At 37.0% G+C, this 26857-nt stretch overlaps 5 protein-coding genes and 1 non-coding gene across 14 annotated transcripts; 2 read left to right on the top strand and 4 right to left on the bottom strand.

Annotated features, from left to right (window-relative positions):
• Positions 1-913: 913 nt before the first annotated feature.
• LOC108814617 (uncharacterized) lies at positions 914-2177 on the top strand. Its single transcript, XM_018587226.2, has 2 exons — positions 914-1364; positions 1943-2177. The coding sequence occupies exon 1, from the start codon at positions 964-966 to the stop codon at positions 1354-1356; it is 393 nt and encodes a 130-aa protein (XP_018442728.1). The 5' UTR covers positions 914-963; the 3' UTR covers positions 1357-1364; positions 1943-2177.
• A 161-nt stretch (positions 2178-2338) lies between these two features.
• TRNAA-CGC (transfer RNA alanine (anticodon CGC)) lies at positions 2339-2411 on the bottom strand. The gene has a single exon. It is a non-coding gene; the product is annotated as a tRNA-Ala (tRNA).
• Positions 2412-2554: 143 nt separating this feature from the next.
• Positions 2555-6345, top strand: LOC108817650 (syntaxin-132). Of its 3 annotated transcripts, none has more exons than XM_018590393.2 (13): positions 2555-3061; positions 3158-3256; positions 3345-3399; positions 3517-3567; positions 3655-3743; positions 3824-3897; positions 4081-4123; positions 4207-4267; positions 4361-4386; positions 4487-4564; positions 4668-4748; positions 4896-4961; positions 6041-6345. In XM_018590393.2, exons 1-13 carry the CDS (start codon positions 3044-3046, stop codon positions 6209-6211), a joined length of 912 nt encoding a protein of 303 aa, XP_018445895.1. In that variant the 5' UTR covers positions 2555-3043; the 3' UTR covers positions 6212-6345. The 3 variants fall into 3 exon arrangements, with proteins under 3 accessions (XP_018445895.1, XP_018445893.1, XP_018445892.1); XM_018590391.2 differs by having other exon boundaries at positions 2565-3061; positions 3345-3405; positions 3519-3567; XM_018590390.2 differs by lacking the exon at positions 6041-6345 and adding an exon at positions 5080-5954 and having other exon boundaries at positions 2576-3061; positions 3345-3405; positions 3519-3567.
• Positions 6346-6395: 50 nt separating this feature from the next.
• LOC108817649 (uncharacterized) lies at positions 6396-14438 on the bottom strand. 3 transcript variants are annotated; one of them, XM_056991158.1, is made up of 28 exons: positions 14221-14437; positions 13463-14068; positions 13274-13379; positions 13092-13189; positions 12792-12947; positions 12416-12484; positions 12178-12300; positions 11953-12102; positions 11719-11850; positions 11524-11603; positions 11306-11400; positions 11145-11212; positions 10954-11055; positions 10810-10871; positions 10609-10716; positions 10426-10501; positions 10210-10346; positions 9953-10112; positions 9691-9870; positions 9330-9602; positions 9081-9248; positions 8839-8945; positions 8616-8739; positions 8364-8516; positions 7730-7909; positions 7285-7518; positions 7112-7198; positions 6396-7025 (listed from the first exon to the last, which is right to left on the bottom strand). In XM_056991158.1, exons 1-28 carry the CDS (start codon positions 14395-14397, stop codon positions 6573-6575), a joined length of 4464 nt encoding a protein of 1487 aa, XP_056847138.1. In that variant the 5' UTR covers positions 14398-14437; the 3' UTR covers positions 6396-6572. The 3 variants fall into 3 exon arrangements, with proteins under 3 accessions (XP_056847138.1, XP_056847137.1, XP_018445891.1); XM_056991157.1 differs by having other exon boundaries at positions 6471-7025; positions 7112-7201; XM_018590389.2 differs by lacking the exons at positions 6396-7025; positions 7112-7198; positions 7285-7518; positions 7730-7909 and adding an exon at positions 8004-8254 and having other exon boundaries at positions 14221-14438.
• Positions 14439-14749: 311 nt separating this feature from the next.
• LOC108817488 (protein MICROTUBULE BINDING PROTEIN 2C) lies at positions 14750-17022 on the bottom strand. Of its 2 annotated transcripts, none has more exons than XM_018590199.2 (5): positions 16631-17022; positions 16348-16425; positions 15594-15917; positions 15189-15407; positions 14750-15097 (listed from the first exon to the last, which is right to left on the bottom strand). In XM_018590199.2, the coding sequence occupies exons 1-5, from the start codon at positions 16835-16837 to the stop codon at positions 14942-14944; spliced, it is 984 nt and encodes a 327-aa protein (XP_018445701.1). In that variant the 5' UTR covers positions 16838-17022; the 3' UTR covers positions 14750-14941. The 2 variants fall into 2 exon arrangements, with proteins under 2 accessions (XP_018445701.1, XP_018445700.1); XM_018590198.2 differs by having other exon boundaries at positions 16348-16431; positions 16631-17018.
• Positions 17023-17286: 264 nt separating this feature from the next.
• LOC108817487 (transcription factor BIM1) lies at positions 17287-21241 on the bottom strand. 4 transcript variants are annotated; one of them, XM_018590195.2, is made up of 12 exons: positions 21055-21241; positions 20552-20871; positions 20302-20406; positions 19526-19957; positions 19332-19434; positions 19108-19244; positions 18912-19023; positions 18740-18809; positions 18559-18654; positions 18077-18447; positions 17884-17989; positions 17287-17802 (listed from the first exon to the last, which is right to left on the bottom strand). In XM_018590195.2, exons 2-12 carry the CDS (start codon positions 20586-20588, stop codon positions 17704-17706), a joined length of 1668 nt encoding a protein of 555 aa, XP_018445697.1. In that variant the 5' UTR covers positions 20589-20871; positions 21055-21241; the 3' UTR covers positions 17287-17703. The 4 variants fall into 4 exon arrangements, with proteins under 4 accessions (XP_018445697.1, XP_018445699.1, XP_018445698.1 ...); XM_018590197.2 differs by having other exon boundaries at positions 20302-20394; XM_018590196.2 differs by having other exon boundaries at positions 19332-19422; positions 21055-21240.
• Between the last annotated feature and the right edge of the window lie 5616 nt (positions 21242-26857).

The following is a 26857-nucleotide window of genomic DNA, read 5'->3' as shown; positions in this document are numbered from 1 at the left end:
GACTATCAAGTCTAGACAAGAGACCGAGAAAGTGAAAAATAAAAACTAATGGAAGCTCCTCCATTGTTAATAAGGTTTCTTCAGACAGCCATGAGATCACCATAGTTACGCATGAAGAAGATTCCTCCTGCAAACTCCCCAAGTGCTCTCACTAGTTTCTGAAGAGACGCAACCAAAAAAAACAAAAGTATGTCGTGTCAGAGTGAGAAGAAGGGTTTCAATGGTAACAAAGTCAAGCAAAAGCACAAGGCATAGGGACTTGTGACTGATGAACCCTAGTAAGAGCATCTTCAGCTCTACTCTATTTTCACTCTAAAATAGAGTTTAGAGTAAAAATATTCCAATGGTACTCTATTTCTCATTATATAATACAGTGAAAAATAGGTTTACTCCAAATATAGAGTAAGTTGTTTTTTTTTCATTCATCACTCTATTTTCTAGAGTACCATTGGAGCAAACTCCATCTCTATTATAGAGTCACTCTATTTTAGAATAAAAAATAGAGTAAACCTTTGGAGATGCTCTAAGTCTCTAAATACCAAATTCGAATTCAATCAACTGCTCTCAAGACAAGACACCATGAAACTTACAAATAAAATTTACTGATTTGGCGTCTGAAAACATACAAACCATTGTCAACGTTGCGTGCTAGAGAAACGCAACTTTGATCCGTCTTGTTTCTTTAGGAGACTTCAAAGCAACTATTATAACTCTTTAAGGGTTCATTAAATTACCACTAATAAAAGCTTTTCATTTAGGATCTTCTTTTGGGTTTTATGAGCCCATCTTCAGTCTCATAAACACAGCCCGTTCCAAGGCCCACGAAGCAGAATCTCGGTTTAGTAACGAACCAATACAAAAATTCAAAATCCAAACAGATCAGACCGGTTTTATAATCTCTTCGGTTTCACCTGAACTGCGTTTTCCCATTTCCTCAGCCAAATCTCTCTCTCTCTCTCATCAATGGCGAAATCAGCTGCGACGGCGGCTTCCTCCCTCGTCCAAACCCTCAGGCGATACATCAAGAAGCCATGGGAGATCACTGGACCCTGCGCTCACCCGGAGTACCTCGAATCTGTGCCCAAGGCGACGGAGTATCGCATCCGATGCCCCGCCACGATCGATGAAGAGGCGATCGTGCCCACCGCGGATCCAGAGAACGTGTACAACATCTTGTACCACGCGAGGGATCAGCGCCGAAACCGCCCGCCGATCAGGCGATACGTGTGGAAGAAGGAGGACGTGGTTCAGATGATGAACGAGAAGAAGACGTTCGAGGAGTCGGACTTTCCTAGGGTTTACTTGACGACCACCGTCGAGGAGGATGAGAATGCTCGTGGCGGAGGCTACGAGTGACGAAACAGGTGAGTGAGGATTTCGATTTGATTGCTAGGGTTCTTAATTGGCAAAATGATTTTTGTAAAAGTTGAGAAATTTAGGGTTTTATTAGCTAAGTACAGCATTGGGCTTCTCGTTTGGTTTCTAAAGTTGTGAACTTTCTTACTGTTGAGTGAATTGCCATTAGCTTTACTCTCACTAGTTAGCTGCTGAAGGATCATTATTCGTAGGATCCATTGAACCATATCATTATGATGGCGGCATCTGGATGGAGATAGATGTTTGGATGTTCCTGGACAATTAGGTGGAATAGATTTAGAGGTAAAGTCAGTTTTTAGTCTTAGTTGAGTTTCAGTTTAGTTTGGTTACTGTAGTATTTTTGGAGCAGTATTAAAGAAATGGCATGTTATATTAGAGTCGCTACGCTGTGAGTGAGTAACCCCTGTTGGCCAGTTAGAGAATGATGTGTTTGGGTTTGTGCATTAGCATACAATTTTATTATTGCTGCAACAAACTCCTAGTAATTCAAATTTCCATGTTTGGTATATAAAAAGACTGCTGAGTTTCCATTTCTCCGTACTGAACATTTTGACCTTCTTTGTAGGTTTTTTTCTCCTGTAATCTGCTTTGGTGGGAGACAGACTGCGTGTGATATTAATCTCACTACCGAGAAGAATTCTCACTAGTTTTCCATTATTATTATCCAATAATAAGGTTTGTAGAGTCTTTACAAAACACTTTATGAGTTTGTTCCTCCACAAGAACTTGGATTGTTGTTCAGACATGACAATTACTATATGTTTTTGTTTCCTATGGTGAGTGAACTCATCAAAATATTATTTCAAGGCTAATGTAACAACACAGAGAAACAATGTAGTAGTCTGTGTGTACTTAGGTCCGTTTTTCTAATGCATCAGTGATAAGTGATAAGTATCAAGAACCAAAGAGAAAAATGCGGTGACTAATCTGATGTTGATTGAGGTTTCTTTAAAAAAACAAATGGAGGTGCGGGGAATCGAACCCCGTGCCTCTCGCATGCGAAGCGAGCGCTCTACCATATGAGCTACACCCCCAACTTTGGTAAAGGGATTCTCTCAAAAAATCATAAATCTGTTTCGAGAATATCCGCCGTTGATCCAAATGGGATCCCACATGTACAGAATGTTTGGAATATCAATCGACTGTTCAAATTCGTTAGGTGTTTCGTTTGTCAATGCACACCGAAAGGAGGAGTTGTCTTTAGCTGGACAAGGACGGCCTGTCGGAACAAACATCCACGAGTGTTCCTTACCAAACAAAACCAAACCGGTCAAAATAATGTTTTTTTTCTAACTAATAAACGAAATTCTGTATCCAATTCTTGGTTCGATTTTCGGTTTGTCAATACTCAAAACCAATCGATTTGAATTTTTTTTTAAATATCCGTAGATATAGAGAGAGATTACTTACATTACAACTCTGCTCAAATTGAGAGAGAGAGAGAGAGAGATCCGTTTGAGCTTCACTTTTGCTATCTCGATTCTGTCTGACTAAGTTTTCTCGCTTGTCCCTCGAGAGATCGGCGGTTTTTGTTGTTGTTTTGGCCAACTTCTGGACTCGCCGTAGCAGAACCAGAATCACGTCTTCTTCTCGCATTGGCACAATCAAAGTCGTGTTCTTGGTGGTAAAACAGAAACCAGACTCTTAAGTCTCTTCAAACCATACGATGAACGATCTTCTAAAGGTTAGATTTTTTTTTGCAAAGGTTTCTTCTTTCCCCCCTTGAAATGTTTTTTATATGCTTATTATCGTGTCTTAATGGCTTTTTTTGCCTCTCTAGGGTTCGTTTGAGCTTCCACGAGGTCAATCTTCTAGAGGAGGAGATGTTGAACTAGGCGAACAAGCAAATGATCAAGGTTTAGATGATTTCTTCAAAAAGGTCAGCTTCCCATTCATTTAATAATTCAGAGTTGCTAAACCACTTGACCTCAAACCTAAGAGCTTCCTTTCCTCTTTCGTCTTGTTAGGTTCAAGAAATTGACAAACAATATGAAAAGCTTAATAAGCTTCTCAAGAAAGAAACTTCAGGTATATTTATAAGCCAATGACCTTTTTTTTGTCATTTGTTCTGCATTGTTTTCATGGAAAAATTATTGTTTATTTTACTGACGAGATTATCCACATTTGTAAAACCCTATTAGGCTGCCCATGAGGAGTCAAAAGCTGTGACCAAAGCTCCTGCCATGAAGGGTAAAATTTTGTTTTTTATCTTGTTGTACATCTTTTTTTAGTGCTAATGGTAGTTTGCCTTGACCTACCCTTCTAATGCCTCGCCAGCAATAAAGAAGAAAATGGAAAAAGACGTTGATGAAGTCGGAAGTATTGCCCGTTTCATAAAGGGGAAACTCGAGGAGCTTGACAGAGAGGTACTGTCCACTGCCTCTTCTATACAGTTCTTGAATTTATCCCTTTATTTTTATATGAGTATTTCATTCAAATCATGTAGAACCTGGCAAATAGACAAAAACCAGGGTGTGGGAAAGGATCTGGTGTGGATCGATCAAGAACAGCAACAACACTGTGAGTATAGATAATTTTGATTTTTAGAACCTCTTTGGTTATAGGGTAGTAGTGGTACCAGCTGTTATACGCTCCATATGTAGTAAGGACTTGGCAAGCAGATGCTGTTGATATTGTGAGGTTTTATTTTCATGAAATCTATAAACTATATGACCTTTATGAGCGTTTGATTCTGTGCAACAGTTCCTTAAAGAAGAAGTTTAAAGACAAGATGGCTGAGTTTCAGGTGGGTTAAGACAACATTTTATTCATAGCTATATGAAAACTGTTGTTGTTTCCTCAAATTAATGTTTGTGTGGCTTGTTATAGGTTCTAAGAGAGAACATCCAACAAGAGTATCGCGACGTTGTTGATAGGCGCATTTTTACAGGTATTGTCTTTATTTGATGTTTACTTGATTGCTTCCTTTACTCCCTTTCTTTCTTTGTAATTTTTTTTGTGTTTGTTTCCTTTGCATTATTAGTAACTGGGCAGCGAGCGGATGAAGATGTAAGTAAAGCAGACTATTGAGTTTTAATATGGTCTCTTGGAAGTTTTGAATGAAAACTCAACTCCTTTGCCAATTTCTTGGATTCTTTTTTTGTTTCAGACAATTGATGAATTGATTGAAACTGGAAACAGCGAACAGATCTTCCAGAAAGCGATTCAGGAGCAAGGCAGAGGACAGGTTTTGAGCTTTTTTTTTTTAATTTCCATTTACTTCCAAGATTTTGAACATGCAATGTTGTAATAGGGTGTGTTTTATTTTAAATTTTTTTTTTATCTCCCAGGTAATGGACACATTGGCGGAAATACAAGAACGTCATGATGCTGTCAGAGACTTGGAAAAGAAACTTCTTGACTTACAACAAGTATGGTTTGATTTTTTTTCTTCATATTCTCTTACTCGAGATAAAAACATCTTTTGAACTGAGTTCGATGCAATCTATTAACGAGACTCTCTTTCTTTGTTTGATATATAAAGGCTATTTATCAAGGTGATCCCTTTTTTCTGGTAGATTTTTATGGACATGGCAGTTTTGGTTGATGCACAAGGAGAAATGCTTGACAACATAGAATCTCAGGTGAATTCTTACGCTCATAATAAAAGAGTAATATGGATGGAGCAAAGGTGTTTGGTTCCCTCATGCCACACCAAAATACTCTTTTCTTGTGTGGGTTGCTATAAAAAACAGATTGCAGACCATGGACAGGATACTATCTTGGAATAGCTCTGTAAATGGAGTTTGTGTTTTGTGTCAAGAGGAGGAAGAAACTTGCCAGCATCTGTTCTTTAGTTGCAAATACTCGAGTAAGGTCTGGAAAGAAACGATTGGAGGCATTTTGAAGGAAGCATATACTACAAGATGCACTGAGATCATTGAAGTCATTTCTCGAAATAGAAGCAACCCGTCTGAGACTTTTATTGTGAGATATGCATTTCAAACTCTTGCTCATAGTATATGGAGAGAACGAAATGCTAGAAGGCATGGTGAACAGCCTAATGATGAGAAGAAGCTTATAAAGATAGTAGACAAAATGATCCGGCTAAAACTGCTATTGGTGAAAGGAAAAGGAAAGAGATATTTGGATGAAGCGTTGATAAGGTGGCTGGATACAAGGATATGATGTTTCGAATTTTGGAGCTTGCTGTGATTGTGGGTCTTGATGGTATCTACTTAAGAAGGAGTGTTGGTGGTGTTATGGGTTTTTTGGATGTTTCTACGAAGAAGAATTTGCAAGATGCGAGTTTTCAGGTTGTCATCAAGCGTTCAAAGGAAGGTTTGGATTCTGAAAAGGAAAGTGGTAATCCCTTTGCTGTGATGATTCTTACTCTTTTTCCTCATTGGAGTTTTGTCCCAATTGGGTTTTCTCCAATGAGGTTTTAATGAGGAGAATCTCATGGTACTTCCAAGCTTGATTTTCATGGTTGAGCTTGAGGGGAAAGCGGAGATAGAGATAGTTTTTTTCTTTTATGGGTTTATCCTATTATTGTTCTTCAAATTATGTTGCACTAGTTGTAAAATGTTTTGATTGAATAAAATTTTACATTCATTCAAAAAAAAAAAAAGAGTAGTAAACTATATGTTGACCTTTAAGTTGTTGGTACACTCTTTAACATATGAGGTAACAGATTTTAATAGTAAGTAGTGAACAATTATAGGTGTCAAGTGCAGTGGAGCACGTGCAATCGGGGAACACGGCTCTTCAAAGAGCAAAGAGCTTACAGAAGAACTCGAGAAAATGGATGTGTATTGCAATCATCATCCTTCTCATTGTTGTTGCTGTGATAGTTGGTGGTGTTCTCAAGCCTTGGCAAAACAAGAATGCTTAAGAGGAATACAAAAGAGACTGTAAACAAAAACGAAAAAACCATCCTTACATTGAGTAGTGTTTATGAAACGTGTGAAGTTTGTATTCTTACTAAGAAACTAAAACAAACACAACATTCTTTATTAATTGGACCAACCAGAGCAATCATTCTGTTACGTAACAATATGTACCTAGTACTTACCAAGTAATTTACAATATGATTTTATTTTATAAAGTTTAAAATTTAAATTTAATATTTAACATCATAACACAGGAAACTATAATGTAAACTCCTTTGTTATTTATATATATGTAAGCGGGAGTTCGAATTCAAAGCAGAAACACAGAGTAGACTATATGCTACCCGTCCGTCTAGTGAAATTTCAATTTTTTGGCCAAATTGCGACTTCAGTGTAACCATCTTCGGTTGCACAGGCTCTGAACATCCCGTTGGTGTTAAACGGCATAGCAACTTCACCATTAGCAGAGACAGCAACGAGCCCACAGGTTCCTCTGGGTCCGGATTGGTCAACAGCATAAGCCGCGGCCTCGGTTAGAGACAGACCTTTGTATTCCATAAGTGCAGCCACTTCTCTAGCCATGGTTGCACGGATTATATATTCTCCTTTACCAGTGGCTGAGACGGCACAGAGGTGGTTTGCGTACGTTCCTGCGCCGATCAACGGGGAGTCTCCGATTCTGCCCGCCATTTTATTGACGTAACCGCCAGTTGAAGTGGCCGCAGCTAGGTTTCCAGCACCGTCCACTGCTACACACCCCACAGTTCCTACCTGGCTGTCGCCACGAATTTCAGGTGTAGGCGCTGTGTAATCCAACTGTGATGAAATGAACAAAAAAAAACTCAGGAATATCCCTCAAGAAGACACTAAAGCGAAACACAAACTTGAATTAAACGAATGACCTGGACACGATTGAACTCTCTGGCCTGTTTAAGCCTTGCAATGTTTTCAGGAGTTACGAAATAGCTTGATTCAGCCGTCTCAACACCCTGCTATCAAAGCAGCAGAAAGTGCACAAAATTGATTAACAAAAGAAAGTAGAAGAATCAATTTTTTTTTTTAACACACAACTGACATGTGCTCTAGCGAAAGCTTCAGCAGCGTCGAAAGCAAGATAGATATGAGGAGTTTTGTCCATGACGAGTCGAGCTAAAGAGACGGGATTAACGACAGTGGTGAGGCCAGAGACGGCTCCACATGTTTTGGTTTTACCGTCCATAATGGAAGCTTCCATTTCAACAGTGCCTTGCGCAGTTAAAACGGATCCTTTACCAGCATTGAAGTCTGGGTGGTTCTCAAGTTCACGAACCTTAACAACAACAACAAAGCAAACTTTAACCAAGAGTGAACCGTTAGTAACTAATATTATCATCAAGCTTGGCGAATCTCTATTATTAGCTTTCATGCAGGGTCAGATGATTCAGAAACTAAAACCGTTGACTATTTCGTCTTCAAGCTATCAGTATCTTCATCAATTGTTTTACAAGAAAACTATATGAGAGAGAAAGAGAGAAGCGTACGACGAGTTCGGTGACGTCCAATGGATGTTTGCCGGATTTGAGGGCGGAAACGCCGAGATCGAGGCAGTGACGGAGGGCCGTCTCACGAGGGATACGTCGCTCGTCAGGGAGATCGATCGGAATGTCTCCGCCGCCGCCGTGTAACGCTATCGCCCACCCCACCATCGCTAGACGGAAAAACTGAAAAATACGCACACACTCTCTCTTACCTTCTCAAACACTTTTAAAAGCATTTTTAGTGGACTCGCCACCCTCTCCATAATCGTGTTTTTAAAAACTCTTTTTTCTTTTGACCAAAACAAAAGAAAAGAACTCTTTTCTTTTTTCTACTCTTGTCCCAATGACCACTAGATTTCTTTCTGATGTGAAAAAAATGGAATCATATAAAACTCTCTTAAAATCTTCGTCACATTACACTAAATAGTAAACAAATCAGCTGAGTGTAAACTCAAGTCAGGTTCCATCACATTAGACGCTTCTTCAACTTCCATCTTGAAAATAAAAAATTTCCGCTTCCAAAACACCCTAAAAATCGCCATATCAAACTATATATGATCAGTTCTCTCTCTATGTATAAAACAACAATTTGGTAAAATCATATGTGAAACTAAATACAAGTAAAATTTGCTTTTACCTCAATGATCGTGATGGCTGCATCCTTATGTAGGAGATCATTGTGGCAAGCAAAGTTTTGAACGCAACCGGGGCAACCACTTTCAGCTGAGCAGCAGCATGCCTTTAAGAGATCAACCGAAGCTTTTAGAAGCTCGGTGAAAAATGGACGGATCTGCCAATCAAACCAAAAAAAAAAAAAAAAACATTTACCCAAATTGAATGAACAATTTTTTTATTGGTTTTTCAAAATGTGAGTTTCATTTTCATTTACCTGGGCGGATATGCCGGTTCCTCCAGGATGACGATCATATAGTAATATTCTTGATGGAAAATAGCTTGTATCACTTGCATTTGCACATTCCGGAGCTAAGTCTGAGTAGTTGCAACGCACAAATCTAGCAAAGAAAGTACCAACAACAAGAAGAAACAGGAAATTTATAATCTGCAATGACTCCTATATAGGAGAAAACAAGAAAAAAAACAGTAGTACGCACAGTGGAACAACATGGAGAAGAGCGTGACAAGCAGCGTGTAAACCAGAACGGAAGTTATCATTGCCCACTGCTTTTTTTACCGACTCAGGCACTTGAATCCAAACAGCCTATTACACCGGAAAAAAAAAAGATATCAGTATAATTGAGTGTATGTACCCAATTCTGCTTAACCGATTAATAAACCAAACGGATTGGGAACCCCTTTTTATGTATATGTGTGAGGCTGCAGGTTGAAAAGAAACCTGTGATTGGTAAGAGTAACTTGGGAGCGAGAGATCAACAGAATCATATGCTGTACTGGTCTTTTTCCGGATACGGTAAAATCCAAGCCAGTCTGTTTTCACACTACAGGGTTGAGCTTGTGCTGTTGTCTTATCTAGTTGATTCTTTGGAGCCTTGAATGCGTAAGCCTGAGAGACATGAACACGGTAATGAACTAAGAAAACTATCACACAAGAGAGCCACAATTAGGTTGTGCCAAAATTACTTACAGTTTCACCACCAGGTACATGGATATGTGTGCAATCCCGAGGCCGGGTGTAGTAATCCACGTTTACTAATTTACACAAAGCTATCTTTTCTTTTGTATCCAAAACCTCGACCAGATAAGTCCTTCCTTGGTTCATATAAATAGCTCCTTCATAGACCTGGAAAAAGGCTTTGCTTTCCTCGATTTCTTCTAGGACATCGTCACTTCTTTTTTCCACTACTTTGTATCTTTCTGTCTCTATGGCCCTAATAGAGACTCTCTGCGAAGGCTTTTTCTGAGAAAAACGTTGTCCAGCAAAAGGTTTTCAGAGAAAGGAAAAACAAGGTTCCGAATAGTAAAGTTCAGTGTAGTTCCGGATATACCTCTCGACCAATATAGTTCCATATTCTAGCAGAAGAATCACGGGACGGATCAAAACTTAAGATTCCTCTGTTCTTGAGCAATTCAAGAGAGTTGTTTAGGCTAGAACCAAAGTGTTTTCCATCGTACTGCAAACTCAATGGGTGCTCAACAGCAGCACAAGCCAAATGCTGCGCAAGGACCTGCAAAAAGCAAAGTAAAAAAGGCACGTTGGTATTGACAGTCCTCACTAGAAACTAAAAAGAACGATCACAGATTACAAACCTGTTCATTTTGAGAATCAAGATGGCAACACTCAATTGGACTACGGAAGAGCTTGTTCGGGAATTTCATGAAGTATTGGTCAAGGGGACCGTCAAAGGCAACATATAAAGCAAGAGAGGGCCTTTCTCGTCTTCCAGACCGACCCGCTTGCTGCCAAAGACTGAAAATTCAAAAGAGATCAGTCATTATCAGCTGCAGCTTATAGTATTTCAGTTTTTGAAGGGAAAAGAAAAGAGCCGAGCAGACTGATGCTTTACCTGGCAATACTGCCGGGAAAACCTAAATGCAAAGTTACGTCTATGTGACCGACATCAATCCCCAACTCAAGTGCGTTTGTTGCAGCAATACCACAAAGCTTTCCACCGAATAACTCACTCTCTATTTTCCTCCGATCCTGCAAAATATCAACTTCTTGATCTAAGTAAAAACAATCCATCTACAACAACACTTAAATATTGAAAAAGAAGACGTACCTCAGCAATGTAACCTCCACGATATGAAGATATGGCTTCAACAAGATGAGGAGCAGTCTTAGCGAGAATATCACGCCTACAGCATATTTTGCAGATCTTCAACTCCATAACATTTTTATATAATTAAAAAAATTCGAAAAGCCTAGAGTGAGAATTTAATTGCTGATTTGCACGAGAACTTACGTAAAACACAAAACAAGTTCACAAAGTTTGCGAGATCGACAAAAAGCAATGCAGCGTAGGCCATGCTGAACCATCTCTGCGAAAAGGTGTGATACTTCAGAAAGTGGGCTGAAAAGAAACGAAATAATAACTACTCTCAGCTACAGATTGATGAGCATAAATTTGATTTCTTGAAGAAAAACAGCAAATGACAAGAAATACCTTGATGAATCATCTGCAGCATCTCCTTTACTTTTCATGTCCTTCGAGCTTTCTTCAGATTTCTGTAATACAACAGATAAAAGAAATAAGGAGTAAATAAAGTCTCAGAGTTGGTTCAAATAAATCCAGATTTCTGAACCATACAATTGTTGGAGGGACTGTAGGATTCCACAGGACAAACAGCTTTTTGGAGGAAGGACTTCCATCTTTCTCTATCAGCTCGAGCTCAGATAAGTTTGCAAGCTCCTACACCATCAACAAGCATGTTTTGATCCCGTAGCATGGATTTTTGACAAGCAGATACTATATCCAGATAATCAGTAACGTAGGCCTACCATGCAATGTTCTCGAGGATTAGCAGATGTTGCAGTACAAAATATGAATGAGGGATTGACGCCATAAACTGGAAATAAGACATGCTTGGTCAGCTAAAAGTGTGCATATAAAAAAATTGTAATGGAACCTATTGCTTTGACCATGTGATCAGTATTGTCACCATGAGAGCAGAGGCGGCGTAGTCTTCTCAATATAAGAGCTGTGTGACAGCCAAACGCTCCCTTGTAAGTATGGGCTTCATCGATTACAACGTACCTAATATATTCAACGTAAACTCGACTTTAAGTCATGGATTATAAGCAGGCCTTGTAAAAGGAGCTAGTTAAACTTAAAATAAGAGAAGGATTTAACAATTTACTTCACAGAAAGATGTGTTACCTAAGGTTTGATAAAATCCGTCTGAATTGCCCATGAAGAGGCAAGATTGACATATGTAACATATCAGGATTTGTGATCAGCTATATCCATATATTTCAATAACGCTAGTTAGTGAAATATGTTTTTGGGAATTCAGATGAGAATGAGCTAATGAATCACTATTCTGTTGGATAAAGAAAGGCAGTACGAAATTACCAGTCTACCGTTATTCCTCAGCCATGTTCTATCCTTATAAGGAGTATCACCATCGTACACCCCCATATTTATGCTAGCTTCGTATCCTTTTATTAAATCGGACAACGCTCTAAACTGATCCTGAGCTAAGGCCTATACAAACCAAAAGTGAATCAGTTCCTACCCTAGAAATATCAAACATTAATGAAATTTCAAAATAGAAAACTTTTTAGAAAAGAGACAAGCTGGAGTAACCTTGGTTGGAAATAAGTACAAGGCACAAGCATCTGTATCAATGGTCAATTTCTCAAAGACTGGCACATTATAGCAAAGAGATTTTCCACTGGAAGTCATGGTTGCAACCACAACATTCTTCCCAGACAAGGCTGCTGAAATCGATTCAGCCTGATAAAAAAAAAGGAAAAGGTTCCAGCCAAAATGAATTCCATAGACTAAGAAATACATTACAAGATAAGGTACCTGATGGCTGTATAATGTATTGATTCCAATCCGTTTCAAGGCAGACTTCGTGATTTCTGAGAGCTCATCTGGTACTTCGACGTAGACAGCTTTTCGAGCATTGATATCTTCAACATGAACTATCTGCAACAGGAAAAATGAAAAAAAGGAACTAAACGAATGGAGATTTGCTCACAAACCAGACCTAGGAATTCGAGGAAGCACAGAGTAAGAGAGTGAAAGGGAGAGACTAAACCACCTGTCCTTTAGATCCAAAACCATTCCTGAGATGTTCAACCATCTCCAATGGTAGCAATGAATTTGTGCCCTGTTAATGGAATGAATATATTTAAAAACCTAACTACATGTCAACTAATAATCAGTGGTTACGCATCAAAATAGAGTACAACCCTTCAAATATGAAGGCTACAAACACTGCCTGCTGTTGCATTGGACGTAGTAAGACGATATCCAAAAGGGACAAAACCAAAATCTAAGTTGTCAACAAATCAACTGCGACCGTTCACCAAAATGCTTGAACTCATACATATAAAAGGTGTTCATTAAGGACCTATATTTCTAGAACGGGCCAATAACAGAATAAGAACAGCGTCAGAATCGGATCAGACTCTTACATGACACAACTTCCGGGATGAACGAGAGCCAGAGGGAGGAAATTTATCTTTTCCAGTCTGTCCATCCTCGTTGACACCGACACGTGTACTCTCCCTGGCGAAGATAAGCATGTCCTCCAAGGAAACAGTTTCTCCCCTCTTACAACGTTTTTTCAACTGTAAATCAAAAATACTTTAGAAATCCGCAAAATTTATGCTACACCGAAGTGATGGAATAATGCATGAGATGCCTAAGCTGTGACCTTCATCATAATTTTGATAGGTTTACACGAAAGAAAAAGGTTGGAGTAACAAACATACCAGTAGCGACTTGATGGACTCCCACAATGCAGCCTTAAAAGAAGTCTCCCGCTTTTTAATAGAACTAAAGACCTTTGAAAGTGGAGTTTTCTTCAGACCTATATAATACATGATTTGAAACAAACGCTAGTAGAAATCTTAATAGATAACTCCCAATAGCTTGGATTAAGAAAAATATGTACCTGGTTTCTCATATTTGGTACCTCCATCTGTTTCAAGAAAATCAGCTATAACTATAGCATTCTCATAGTTAGCAGCCTCAAATTCATCGGTGACAACCTTTACTACCTACAACAACCACAGTGGTTAACATACAACAAGAACAAAAATCATTAAAAAGGTTGGATTATCTAGAAATCTCGAAAAATCACCTTGGGGCATAAAATCGAAAGATTCTTGACGTCCTCTATACCGACACGAACTCCAGAATTTGCTAACCGGGCAAGCGATTCCTCCAATCGTGTAAAGTACAACTTTTCTCCGACCGATTCAATAAGAGATGAAAACAGGTTCAGAAACGTGAACGTCTCCATCGACAATTTCAACCAATCTGGACAAGAACACGAGTAGCCGCTTGTTTCCCTCGACATCAAGCACTTTGCGAAACCAGGAGAAGACAAGCAATTCCTAGACTTCAAAACCTCAGCAAGCTTCTCTGTGTTCTTCTGACCCTCGAACTCATCTTTACAACCATCAGACTCCAAAACACCTTTCAAGAATTCAACTGGACAACACGGCTTCTCTTGGTCCCGTTTTCTTTTCAGCCCAGCAGAATGATTCTCAGCTCTGGAGGCTGAAGCTTCTCGAATCATTGTGGAATACGCGGAACTGGAGAAGCTTGAACTCAATGGAGGCTCTGATAAATCAGGTTTTGGGGTTTGTGGACGCTCCTTCTTAACAAAAGGAACCAAAACCAAGAATTCACCGCCATTAATGGCAGTTGTAGCCACTCTACTGTTCAAACTCAATTTCGAACCCTAAAATAGAAAGAAAAGAAAAACAAGGTTACTTAATGACAAATAATAACACCAAACTCTAAATATTTTTTTGTTAAAAGACGTGGAACCCTAGACGTCACGAGATAGAATCAACTATAGAAGTTACAACGAGGGAAGAGCATAAGCATTACCTGGAAGAACAGATTGAAATTGGGAGAGGAGGAAGCGGGAGCGAAAGAGGATTTTAGGGCAACTTTGAGGTCGCGAATCGTCCCGTCCGAGGAAACCTGAACAATCGTAGATTCTCCGGAGAGTGTACGGACGCAGATCGCAACAGTGTTTCCGCCGCAGCGACTCTCCTCCGCCATTATTATCGAATTTATTTACTGTTCTGTTTGTTTCTCCGTTTAACGAAGAATGGTTTATATAGGCTTTACGCGACGGCGTCGTATTGGCGCGACGCGATATGGCGCGGAATTTGTGACACGGATAGATGATTCAGCACGTGCGAGCTTACATAAGATTTAGATAATAACCTTAAACGACCTTATATTATTCAATGAATTCAAATGCGATCCAAGATTATTTTTTGAGCTAATTAAGCCCACATTCAGTATTTTCATCACTCACACGATTTAAATATTACCTTTTTGGCACTGTACAATTCAAAGTTTAGACCTTTTTTATTTCTTTCCTCTTAAATTATCTTCAAAGTATACATAACACAACATGTTGATCATATAAACAACAAACCATATATCGATACAGGCTCAAATGAGTAACAAAAACTCGAAATGCATTCGTGATTTAGTAGAAACCATTACTTTCTGTTTGTTTCTTTTCTCCAATTTTTTCATGGTACAAAACCTACATACACCTTAATAAAGCAACGACAGAGAATCCTAAAGATGATCAATATTTAAAGGCTAAAGATTGCAAGTAGGCTCGAGCTTTAGCAGCCATGGCTAGAGATTCCTCATCTTCTCTTTGCTTTGCGGTAGTCACAGCTGCGACATAAGCTAGTCTTGCGTCTTCCATTTTCCTCAGTTCGGTATCATCTACATCGTCCTGGTTTAAACGTAGTCGCAACAGCTTTAGAAATGACCTCAAAAAGAAAAGGGACTAAAAATAAAATGATTGTCAATGTTTCTTGACTTACTAGATATGGAAGATGATCAAATTGGTATGGGGTTGGATCATAATCCCTGTCGAGTTTCTTGGATTCTGGTTTGGCCAAAGTTTCAAATACACATGCGAAGGAAGCGATTTCTCCTTCAACAGAATCTAGTTGTTCTTGAAGCTTGATCGCTTTCGTTCCTGTTGTCTTTGCTTCCCATTGAGTCTTCTCAAGTGCGGCTTGCCTGTCTGCAAGTTTGATCTAGTGAAGACAGCGAAAAGAAGCTATTAGCATTTGACGATGGTGAGAGAATAAAGAGGAAGCTTTTAGACATGTAATGCTTCCACAAAATGGTGTCAAGGCATTAGCAACAGGTATTCAAAAGAAACAACGGTCTGTGAAACACAAAGGAGATAATCTGAAGAATACACAACAGAAAGGGTGTACCTTTGTGTCGGATAATTGTAACTGCATAGACTTGATCAACGTCTCCTTTTCAGCAACCAACCGTTTTGATTCATCAAGCTTCACTTGTATCTCGTTAACCTGGTTTCTCTTTGATATTTCCACCGACTTTAAGACCTCTTCTTTCTCGGATAGTTTTGTCTGCAAGTCATTCACTTGCTCTCTAAGTCTCGTAAGTTCGTCCTTTTCTGCACCAGCCAACGCCTTTGCGTTGTCACCAACTTCCTTAGCATCGTTCACAGCATCGCTATTTCCCTCTGCGTCTCTCTTCTTTCTTCCTGGGACTGTTTGAGAAGCATTTCTCCCCTTTAAATCAGGAAAATGGAAATACAAGTTAAAAAACTGATACAGTCAGGGCCTTGAACAAACATTCACCTTGACACACATCTAATAAATGAGAGAAATGGAAAGTCGAAACCACCTGTTAAAGTTCTTTACCCATAAAAAAAAATCCATTGTTATAAAAAATATTTACTGCATATGATGACTTTCGAAACAGCTATGTATGTATATAAGAGAACTTATCAAGCCACTAAGCCAAGCTGATACCAAAAAGGAAAAGAGAACAAAAAAACTAGTTCCATATAAGTAACCAACCAGTGAGAAAATTCAAATCGGGAAGCTAAGTAAAAGTCTTGTTGAGTACATATGCAACCAACCAAACCAAGTAACGGTTCAAGCTATAATAAGATAGATAAGCACAAAAAAAAAGATGGAAACAAGCAAACTCACTCACCCTTCTGGACAAGGATTCTTTGGAAGGCATCTTAGTGTAGACCATGGACCCTCGCCGCTTAAACGAACTCTTGTCTTTCTGTTCCTATTAATTAACGGCGTCCAATGAGAAGAAAGGCATTAAAAATTTCAGCTTAAATTGGATCTATCGGAAGGTCATAAATTGCTTCGAATTTTCTCCACCGAATCGAATCGAAAACACCAAACCGCGATTTAACGAAACTTGCCTCTAATCTGATAACTGCGAGAGAGAGAGATTAGGTAGAGAAAAGATTGATTATTACCATGAATTGCTCGATGAGGGGAACCATCTCAACGAGATCTTTCAAAAGACGCCGATCTAGATTCTCGTTGCCGGAGTTCGCACCGGCGGCAGATTGGTGAGGAGACAGACGGAGATCGTCATCGCCGGCGAGCCACGAGCTATCATCCCCAAATCCAGAATCGCTTTGCAAATCCACGAAATGCTGCTGCTGCTGTTGCTCGTACATCTTCCTCCTCCTCCTCCTTCTTGCTGAATAGATCTGCTTTCAGTTATTAGTCTCTTCTACGCCAGGGTTTGAGCAGAGAGAGAGAGAGAGAGAGAGAGAAAGGAAAAACTTCAAATTTTTTTAATTTTTTTTTAATCCGTTCTCCAATTTGTTCGTCTCCAAGTTGGATCTCATGTTTTTTTCTCCAACGTTCATCTGAAACTACCTACTTCGAATGACTAATATGCCCTCGTCTTCTCACACTTTTGAATTATTTCCTTTGACTTTAGTTTGGAAAATGACAGATCAATTTAGAATCATGTATTAAGATTTCAAAAACAAATTTTACAGTGGTATTCTTTTTTCCAATGGGACTACAATGTGGGTAATTTTGATCGCAAAGACATAGTTTTGAATTAAGACAATACAAAGTCCTAACGAGATTTTCTACTGTCTTACCGAAATTGGTCAGTTCAATTAGCGCGTCCTTGTCCATTCAATAATCAAAATACAAAAGATAACACACACATAAATATATCACCTTTGAGTTTTGATAACCAGTAACAAACAAAATGTTTTATCACAGGAAGCTTATACATTGAAAGCCTCCCACTTAATGATCTTACTCCAAAGAAGAATTGAGAACAGAGTCATAAAAATGCGGTAAGCATAACCGGGTCTCCCTAGTCTTAGGCCTCCTCAAAAGATTATGGCCCCACGAGAAAAACATTATAAAAATTGTAGTTTCCAATGTACAAAGTAAGAAAATTTTAAGATTGAATATATCTATAAATTTTTGAAAAAGAAAGCCCTGTTTTGAGATAAAGAAGAATGAAAACAGACGTTTCAACTTTGGGGTTATTATACCCGACTGTGATGCTTTTTTTTTAACTTGTGTTGTTCGTCTTGAGCCGTTTTGGTTTCCGACTTTGCTTGGCGTCGTCATCGTTTCCAGTTCGAGAGACCGGTCCACGGAGTTCATGATCCTATCAGTAGTAAACAAGACTATAAACTATAAGTATCAAATGTGGTTTGAACTTAAATCATATAGTTAAAACAAGGAAAACCTTGAAGGAAGATGATTGTTTAGCAAGCTCGATTTCGACAGAGATGCTTGCTTTTGTTAAGTCCACTCCTGAGTTCTCCAATGCTTCTCTTAGTGTTTTCACCAATCTGCTCCGCAAACAAAAACAAAAAGGTTTTACATTTTTTTCACGTTTCAACTGTTACAAGATCAAAAGAGTGATTTTTAGTTTTTACCCTTGTGAGTAAACACTTGATATACTGATGTTGCCCGCATGAACTTCCTCGTCATCGCCTTCTTCTTTCAAAGGCTGAGTATGACTCCGTGAACTCTCGCTTGGCTCTACCGTCTCTGATGCTGCGACTCTTGTGTGCAAATGAGTTACGGGATTAACCGCAATTACGGGAGAGAGAAAACTGTTACTTTGAGCTGACAAAGGAACTGTCCCGGTCGTTGGCGTTGCTCGGTTCAGTGTTTCTGGACGGTCTGTAACAACGCCTTGAGGCGTTGTTGCAAGGACCGGAATCGGAATGTTATTCTTCTCTTCTTCCAATTTTGGAGCAAAAGCAACGGTTCCTTCAGGTACTAGATGTTGGTTGTTTCTTTGCTGTAATGTTAAAACAGATTAACATTACATGATTTGTCGGCTTTCAGTTTTAAACAGGCAAAAAAAAAAAATGAAGATTGAGGCATGGTTTGAAAATGCGATTATAATTACCCAATTCAATAGCTTCGCAGGATCGTGATTCCATCCTTGGTAGGGAGTCTCGTACTTGCTTGTTTTCTCCTGTAAGAATTGAATATACTCGATAACCTGTGTGAAATTTCGAAAATAATTATCTTTAACAAATTGAGAATGATCTGTTACAGGAGATTTGGCCAAAGAATGATATTTATACCTCGAGCAAGAAGGATGCCTTGTCCCGCTTTTGGTCGCTGTTAGGTATTAGTTGTCTCAACATTTGAAATCTGAAGAGAGATCCATTGACAAACTTTTGATTAGTCTCTCTCTCGTCTCTGCTTTACTTTTATAAATCCATTCTGAATTTTGCTGCATTTTGAGTAAATTACCTATCATTGATCTTGCTCCTCCTCCTTTGTTCTGTAGCAGAATGTTTAGACCTAGGCGTGTTCAGCTTTTGATCGTTACCACCGCCTCTAGCCTCTGCTTTTACCCTCAAATCTACGTTAACAAAATCAATCAGAACTTAAGCTTGTAGCAAATTAGAAAAAGTAACGTTGATGATATATCTGAGAGAAAACAAACCTCTATGGATCTGGCTAGTGGAAGAGCTTTCTTTCTTCATGACAAAATCTTCTTCATCATCAAAATCATCATCCTGTGAAGTTCCTTTCGCTGATCTTAGCATGTCCATGAAGCTCTGGCTCTTCAGTCCAGACCCTCTGCAACCAAAAGTAAAACTTTATTTTGATCAGCCCTTTTAAGTCCATAAGCCGCGTAACAGAGAAAACATAAGAGATGGGACTAACTGAGAGGATGAGCGTGAACTGAAACCGCTCAAAGGGGTATTTGTCAAAGACTGTGACCTTCGTTCAACCACTGGCCACTGTCCCATAGTTGCTGCATCATCAGCTAAACAGTATAAGAAAATCTCATTTCGGGTGGTTTCAAAAGCACTCGTAAAGTAGCTTAACTAACATCAAGATTCGATTTGTCTTGTTACCTCTGATGCCAGCTCTCTCTCCAGCATTATTCTCCTTCCTTGTCTGTCCCTTCTTCCCAGAACCAGATTCATCCCACAAAGTGAATCCGCTTGCTGCAGCAGCAGCAGCAGCGTACGAGCTGCTATTAGAGTTCGAATTCTCCTCCACAACGTTTCTCTCATTACCACCACCCGCTTGTTGTGCAGCAGCAGAGAACATCATCGGTGGTGAAAGCTCCGGCTTAGGAATCCTCTGCTGGTTATGAAAATAAGGAATAGGACTTATCGTGTAGGTTCCTATTCCACCGGGGAGCACGTGTTGCAGCGGCGGAGGAGGTGCAGGCGGAGGTGGCTTCTCAGAGGCTATCCTGGTTGTGTCAATCCTACTTGTCTCTTCTTTAGCACCAACACATTCTAACGGTTGTAGAAAATCATGGGTTTTCAAGTGGCTACCTGCTCCATGATTCATAAAAGTTTCTATAAACCATATCCACATTCTTTCACATTGTTTAAACTGGACGTAGACACACGACCTTACTATAAAAAGATTATAAATGCTGTTATGCGACCATAGTTCAACATGTGGCGGTTATATAATTATTTAAATCCCCTATTAACGGTCCCTTTTATTTTCTTGGGCTCTGGGACCATTAGGGGCCCAATTGAGACAACACCCATTTTGATCCATGATTCGTCTTAAAAGAGGGTGGTCAGAACAGAATAGATGCACGCGCGGAAAAAACGTGACGGCTTTAAGAGAATCTTTAAATGAAAAGGGTAAAAAGGTAAATTAATACCTTGAGGAGAAGGTGCAGTGGTAGGCTTTGGATCTGGCTGGAGAGTTGGAGGATGACTGCAGAGCGATAAAAAATCATGTGTTGGTTTTCTCCCTGTGGGAAATTCTTCTCAAAATCAAAATTAAAAACGAAAAAAAAAAGAAGAAAAAATCCTATTGGCAGTTGAATACAATAGTATAAAAAATTAAACTCTCCTTTTATTCTATTTTAAAATTAGGGTTATGTAAAAATGATAATTAGTGTTTTTTACCTTGGGTTTTGAAGGGACGAGGTTGAGGAAGCTCCATGAACAACAACAACAACAACAGCTTCGATGGTTCTTTAAATCTCTTTTTCAAAAAAAAACAACTCTCTGCGCGGGGAATTGTCGACGTTTACTTGCAAAATTGACGTGAATTCTCTAATATTCTGAAGCTAGCAACTCAGATCTGCGAGTTCAGTGAAGAATTCAACAGATGTTTCTCTTCTCTGATGCTTGTGGAAGTGAAATTGAGCTTTGGGATTCAGATAACTCTCCAGTTCGACGAGATTTACCGAAGAAAATCACCAAAACGATAGGATTCGATAGATCTGTCAAACAGAATTGCAGAGATTAACCATAATTCAGCAGAATTCAAGCTCAAACCAACAGAATTTCGCGTAATTCAAGTCAGCTCGTGAACATAGAGAGATCCACAAACTGTAGTCCAAGTCAAATCTAAATCAACGACGCATGCGATTTATGCTTTAAGATAGAAAAAGAAAAAAGCGTACCTTGCGGAAAAAAGCGTACCTTGCGGATAATATGAAACAACGACAATTGTGGTGAAGCTTTGGATCTCTTAGTTCGAACTCTTCGATCTGATCGGGAAAAAAAAAAAGACCAGCCAGAGAGTTCTGTCTCTCTCTCTCACTCCTTTCTCTCTCTCTCTCTCTCTCTCTCTCTCTCTCTCTCTCTCTGTTTTGAGAGGTAATGAGAAGGCGGAGATCTTTTATACAGTCATTAATAACGCTCCCCGTTTTAACAGCGATACACTCCGTTTAAACGACGTTAATTCTAACGGTGTCACGTGGTTGATGGATGTCTAGTTTAGTTTGCTTTTGTAATTGTGTGGTGTAATCCCGGTTTTATCCGTTTAGCGGCGCTCACAAGTACATACACACATCCTGACATCCACAAACAACAACCAAAAAATTAGCTAGTATACTGTTTTTGTTTAATCAATGACTTGAAGTATAAAGAAAACGATTATTCGTTTAATGCAAAATTACTTTAAACGAGAATGTAAGGAGATTTCCATTGCTTATATAATTTTAGTTGCATACGGTATTTATTTTACACACTGTATATAGCATTTATTTTCATCAACTCTACCAATTGATGGACATTTTTCAATATTCATTGTCGGCAAATGAAACTCACATGCAACTATTAATTTGAACATTTTTTATAGGCACGCATACGCAAACATATGTTCATAATACAATCATGGTGATAGCGAACATTAAATCTTCACGGATTCATAATTTAATATTCCAATCAAACAGCTTGTAGTTGTTAGTGACGTTTTCCCTCTATGTTTCAATTCATTGTATATTTTTGCGTGTCAATGCACTCTATTTATTTTACTATAGTTTATAGAAATTACGCAGACTATTATTCGTCGAAGTAAATGCAACCAAACGAAAATCAATATACTATGTGAACTCCATGTATTTGATATTCAATCATTCGTATATTCTCGTATTTCATAAACTGAATACCACCAAAACTCATATAAAGATAGAACATTATGGCATTTGATGAAATCACGTGTCCCTTCGTCATTTTTGGTTATTTATTTGTAACACCTATAAATCATAACTAAATAATACACAAAAAAAAACTATATATGATTATATCTAATCTATTAAAAGTGATGTACAATTTAGAAATAACCCTTAATTCACTTCTATAATTACAAGTGAATGCCATTGAGTTAATTGATTTAATTTAGTATTATTTATTTGGAAAGTAACTGATTTAAACCAACAATCAATGTCCTTAATTCATTATTATTCCACAAAATATTCCTAAAACCAATACCACTCCCATTCATTTAACTTAGATTAACGCCAACTATATAAATTTCATCAAGCACACTAAACACAAAGATATCTTTTTTTTTTGCATGAAACACAAAGATATCAATCTTTTGATTCCAAGATATTTTCTTAACTAACCAGAAATTGTGCTAGCCTTGATAATTATTATAAAGACGAGTTTTGAAAAATCAAAAACAAGAATATTCACTTGATACAAAATGATTTTACAATTATGTCAATCTATCCTTTAAAATAGCAGAGTTCATTTTCTACACTACCAAATGAATGAAACAATTCTTTACCTCAAAAATAGGCAGCATTCTAAGGTTTTATACTTTTTCTAACCTCCAAAGCAAAACTACTCTCCGAAAAATTCATTGCTACTACTTTTGGAAAAAGGCTGTATTAAACAGATGTGAGGAGACATATAATCAAAGCATTAATAGTAGGAATATTCAATCTGGATATCAGTTAATTTTTCCGATTTTCGGTATTTTTGTTTATAAAAAATAACTACCATATTAAAATCATATTTATTTTAGTTTGTTACATACTATCGTTTTTTGGTTATTCAGTTTTACACCAAAAAACCATAAATTTATTTATCTTTTTAAAATATTTATGAATTTTATATTATATGATTAAATATCGGTTTTAAATAACATGAAGATATTTCATCTTTCAAATAGCTTATTTTCTGTTTCTTTTACTATTTAAAATAATTAATAAGCATATTAATTTAATAATTATAATAGTTTTTATAGAATAAAAATAGAAAATTAGTAGTCTATAATATTATAAATAATTAAATATGCACACATATTTGTTAACAAAAAGATAAAAACTATGTTTTATTTAATTTGATAGAAATAAAACATAACTTTTATCTTAAAATATTAAATTTCTAAAATCAATATTTTAACTATGAAGATCATATCAATAAAATAAATTATGTATATATCCTTAACTATCTTATATAATTTACATATAATTATACTACTATATTTTAATTGATTGATTTCTTCGGTTTGATTGGTTTATATACCAAATCATATTTATATACTGTGGTTTCTTAAAAATGAAAATTTTGTATTACCGAATTCCAACCATTTTATCTATTTCGGTCTATTTGGTTGTAGTTGGTTCGGTTTTACCAGATTAAACACCCCTAATTAATAGTCATTTAATCTATTTTTATGGAAAATGAATAATACAATTTATGAGGTAGACTTTGAGTCATAAACAAAAGAAAATAAATATTTTTACTTCAGTTAAAAAAAATTCACTTGAAGTTAGTGGTAGAGATGATTTCTTTCTCGCAATGCTTTTCATTTACCACTTTACATAATATACAAAGTTTACACAATATATATGTTACAAATTGTAAATGAAATCTTTAATTATTTTTATATAAACAATAATCAAATAAAAAGTATCCGCCAACATTGCTAACACAATATACAAAACTAATTTTTTTTTTAAAATAATTGTGTTTATGTGTAAACAAAATGAAAAAGTTATATAAATCAAAAACGCACCCGCACACCCTAGTCTACGTTTAAATAACAAAAAAGTACCAAATACTGATATAGTGAGACTAGAGACTATATATTATGTGATTGCCGTATTAAACATTTGAAGGCACGCGAGATCAAAATGATTGCCGTAATAAACATTTTGCTTAATCAAAATTGTACATGGTGTTAAGTGATTTTATCAAAATCTGTGTGGCAGTTGATCTGTACAATCGCTCGCGCACACAAACACATTTCTATGAATCAATTCCATGCATATGCTGCTATGCACCTCAACGGGTTACCTTATTCTTTTCATATATATCTTAGAATGCTAGCTAAGTTAGCTGAAAAAAATTCATGATCATAAGCGGGTTGATGATATGAATTTATCGTAGAAATTATGCTATAAAATGATGGTATGCATGGGGCAAAAATAGTTTTCTAAGTGTGTTTGTGTGAGTGGGGATCTATGTACGTGAGATTAGGTGGAACAGATACAGCTCTTCCTTTGTGCAATGCCATTAACAATTGTCAACGAGACTAGGTCCATGATCAAGATCCTAATAATGCAAGATAAACCAATTTTCAATTTAGCTGACTGCCATTTGTTAAGGATCTTATATATTATTCAAAATTGTATACTGTGAAGGGGTTTTAATTATGTATTTGGGAAATAAATAGGGAAAATCTCTAAAATAGCAATTTTTAAGTTTTTGTCACAAAAATAGTACTCAAAAAATAAAATGATCAAAATAGCACTTTTTGTTTTGAAAATTTTGATTTTTTATTTTTAAATATTTGAACACATTACTAAAACCCCACCCCTTAACTCTAAACCCTAAGTCGTAAATTAATTAACCCAAAAGTTATAAATGCATATTTACCTTTTAATAAAACTTATTTTGGTCATTTTTCTCTTTATGATGCTATTTTGTGACAAAAACTTGGTTTGGTGCTATTTTTGTCTTTTTCTCAAACAAATATGTATATATATTTCATTTGTATTTGAACGGAGTATTGTAAATATCTTTATAGAAAGTTTGGGCTTATTCAAACATAAAACTTATATAAAATAATGATGGACAGGAGAATGCAAGAACAAGAGAGTAAATTACCGTCCCATCATTGCGTGTTACCGTCCCATCATTGCGTGCGAGTTAGGAATGAATTAATTATGCCATCATTGTCTTTCTTTTTTTTTTGTTAATTTGATAACTAAAATAAATGAATCTAAAACATAGAGGGAGGTGAGGAACTATAGCTAAACAGTGTTGGGTCACATGAAGAGGAAAATGATACAAAATGGGGAAAGGGGCAAAAACAATAACACATCCCCACATGCTCTCCACTTTGTCCCGTGAGTTGTTAGGTTGTATCTAAACACGCTTTTCCTCTTTCTTAATCTTTTCATATAACCCATAAATTGTTATTTTGCTCGCAATCTCATGGTTCTTTGAAGATACGTTTGTATTTTGGTTAATTGGTTAATGGCGTTATATTTGAGTTTCGGTCTCTCTACCGCACAAGTACTTGATTAGCTAAAAATGAGTATGTTTTATGTATTTAGTGGCTTAATTAGAGATTTAGAAGAAAAGGAATGAATAAAAAGTTAAAAACGTCAATTCAGAAGTGAAAGACGGGAAGAAGAGGTTAGCGTGATGTCGTTTTCGTGCTATAGTAGGGCCACGTGAATTGACTCTGCAACTCACGTGAGAAATTACTGTGGAATCTCAAGAGTAAGGGGCATTACTTGATTTTCGAACATGAATAACAGAGGTAACCGGTAATAACACGTTATACTTGTAAATGTTTGTTCATGTATAACAGATCAAGCTCCTTAACCATTGATGGTTGGGTTGGTACTTTGTTCTTCCTTTGACTTACATACGTATCTAATATATTACATCTGAAACCTGATCTATTTTCTAATGAAAAAGCGTGAAAAATAAGTTTTAACTCAAATACACTTGCATTTACCAAGTTAAACAGAATTAAGGGGTCCATTCCATAAATGTTTGAAAAGTTCTCTAGCTGGTAAACTATAAACCAATTCAATATGCAAACTTTGCATTTAACTTAAATTCTTGATTTGCTTACTTCAAATCAATCTTATCTCATCGGAGTAAGCCAGTGCAGTTTTTCACTTTAAAACAAAAGTTTTAGTGGGATCTGTGTACAATACTACAATATACAGACAAAAGTTATAGTTAGATCAATGTGCTATACTGTGTACAACAATTATGAGTTGGAATTCGAACAATATATTTTGCCTGCTTTTAGACGAATAGCACAGTAACAGTGAATTGTAGTTAATTAAGAGACTAACTTAATCCTTGTAGCAGAAAAATCATTTTCTTATCTTACAGATATTAATAAATCTTACACGTAAGAAAAAACTATTCAGGAAATCATAAGATTTATAAGTTAGCACATTCCGTCCATTTCATATTACTTGTCGTTCTACGTTTATGCACACAGATTAAAAAAAACATGTAATTTTACATATTTTCAAAATAAAAACATTATTACTAATACACCTAACCATATGTCAACCAATAAAAAAATGGAGTAGAGAATATTGTCAATAAATTTTGTATTGAAAACCGAAAACGACACTTATTTTGAAATAAAAATTCTAATTTAAAATGACAAATAATTCAAAACGGAGGAAGTATTAAAAACTGAAACATATTTACAATATATGATTCAATTCAAAACAAAATCGACTTGAGATCTCATATCACATCTCACTAGGTTCATGCACACGACAACAATTATTTTTAATCAATCAATAAAACATCTTTTTACATAGTAGCTATTAATATATCACAAGTGCTCTTACCCGGAGTTCTACAATTGATCAGACATTTGCCTTTACAGAAACCCAATTGAAAAATAAAACATTAAATCTTGAATCTTTAGCATACACAGAAGAGTGTATGGGAGAGCACCTCATTTGAATTAGCTGGCCTCTT

The sequence above is a fragment of the Raphanus sativus genome, chromosome 7 (genome assembly GCF_000801105.2).
Source record: "Raphanus sativus cultivar WK10039 chromosome 7, ASM80110v3, whole genome shotgun sequence".
In the NCBI taxonomy this organism is placed as follows: Eukaryota; Viridiplantae; Streptophyta; class Magnoliopsida; order Brassicales; family Brassicaceae; genus Raphanus; species Raphanus sativus.
This window is presented reverse-complemented; position numbering and strand designations above follow the sequence as displayed.

Coding starts and splice junctions, on each gene's coding strand:
- LOC108814617 (XM_018587226.2), top strand. CDS start 964: ATGGCGAAATCAGCTGCGACGGCGGCTTCCTCCCTCGTCCAAACCCTC.
- LOC108817650 (XM_018590390.2), top strand. Junction 3,568..3,654: donor CAAAGCTCCTGCCATGAAGG/GTAAAATTTTGT, acceptor ATGCCTCGCCAG/CAATAAAGAAGAAAATGGAA. Junction 4,387..4,486: donor GGCAGCGAGCGGATGAAGAT/GTAAGTAAAGCA, acceptor TTTTTGTTTCAG/ACAATTGATGAATTGATTGA.
- LOC108817649 (XM_056991157.1), bottom strand. CDS start 14,397: ATGGCGGAGGAGAGTCGCTGCGGCGGAAACACTGTTGCGATCTGCGTC. Junction 11,401..11,523: donor CGGATTTTATCAAACCTTAG/GTAACACATCTT, acceptor TGAATATATTAG/GTACGTTGTAATCGATGAAG. Junction 10,717..10,809: donor GCTGCAGATGATTCATCAAG/GTATTTCTTGTC, acceptor GTTTCTTTTCAG/CCCACTTTCTGAAGTATCAC.
- LOC108817488 (XM_018590198.2), bottom strand. CDS start 16,837: ATGTACGAGCAACAGCAGCAGCAGCATTTCGTGGATTTGCAAAGCGAT. Junction 16,432..16,630: donor CCCTCATCGAGCAATTCATG/GTAATAATCAAT, acceptor GTTAATTAATAG/GAACAGAAAGACAAGAGTTC. Junction 15,098..15,188: donor TTGATCATCTTCCATATCTA/GTAAGTCAAGAA, acceptor CGTTTAAACCAG/GACGATGTAGATGATACCGA.
- LOC108817487 (XM_018590195.2), bottom strand. CDS start 20,588: ATGGAGCTTCCTCAACCTCGTCCCTTCAAAACCCAAG. Junction 20,407..20,551: donor TCGTCCCTTCAAAACCCAAG/GTAAAAAACACT, acceptor GATTTTGAGAAG/AATTTCCCACAGGGAGAAAA. Junction 19,024..19,107: donor CACTAGCCAGATCCATAGAG/GTTTGTTTTCTC, acceptor TTGTTAACGTAG/ATTTGAGGGTAAAAGCAGAG.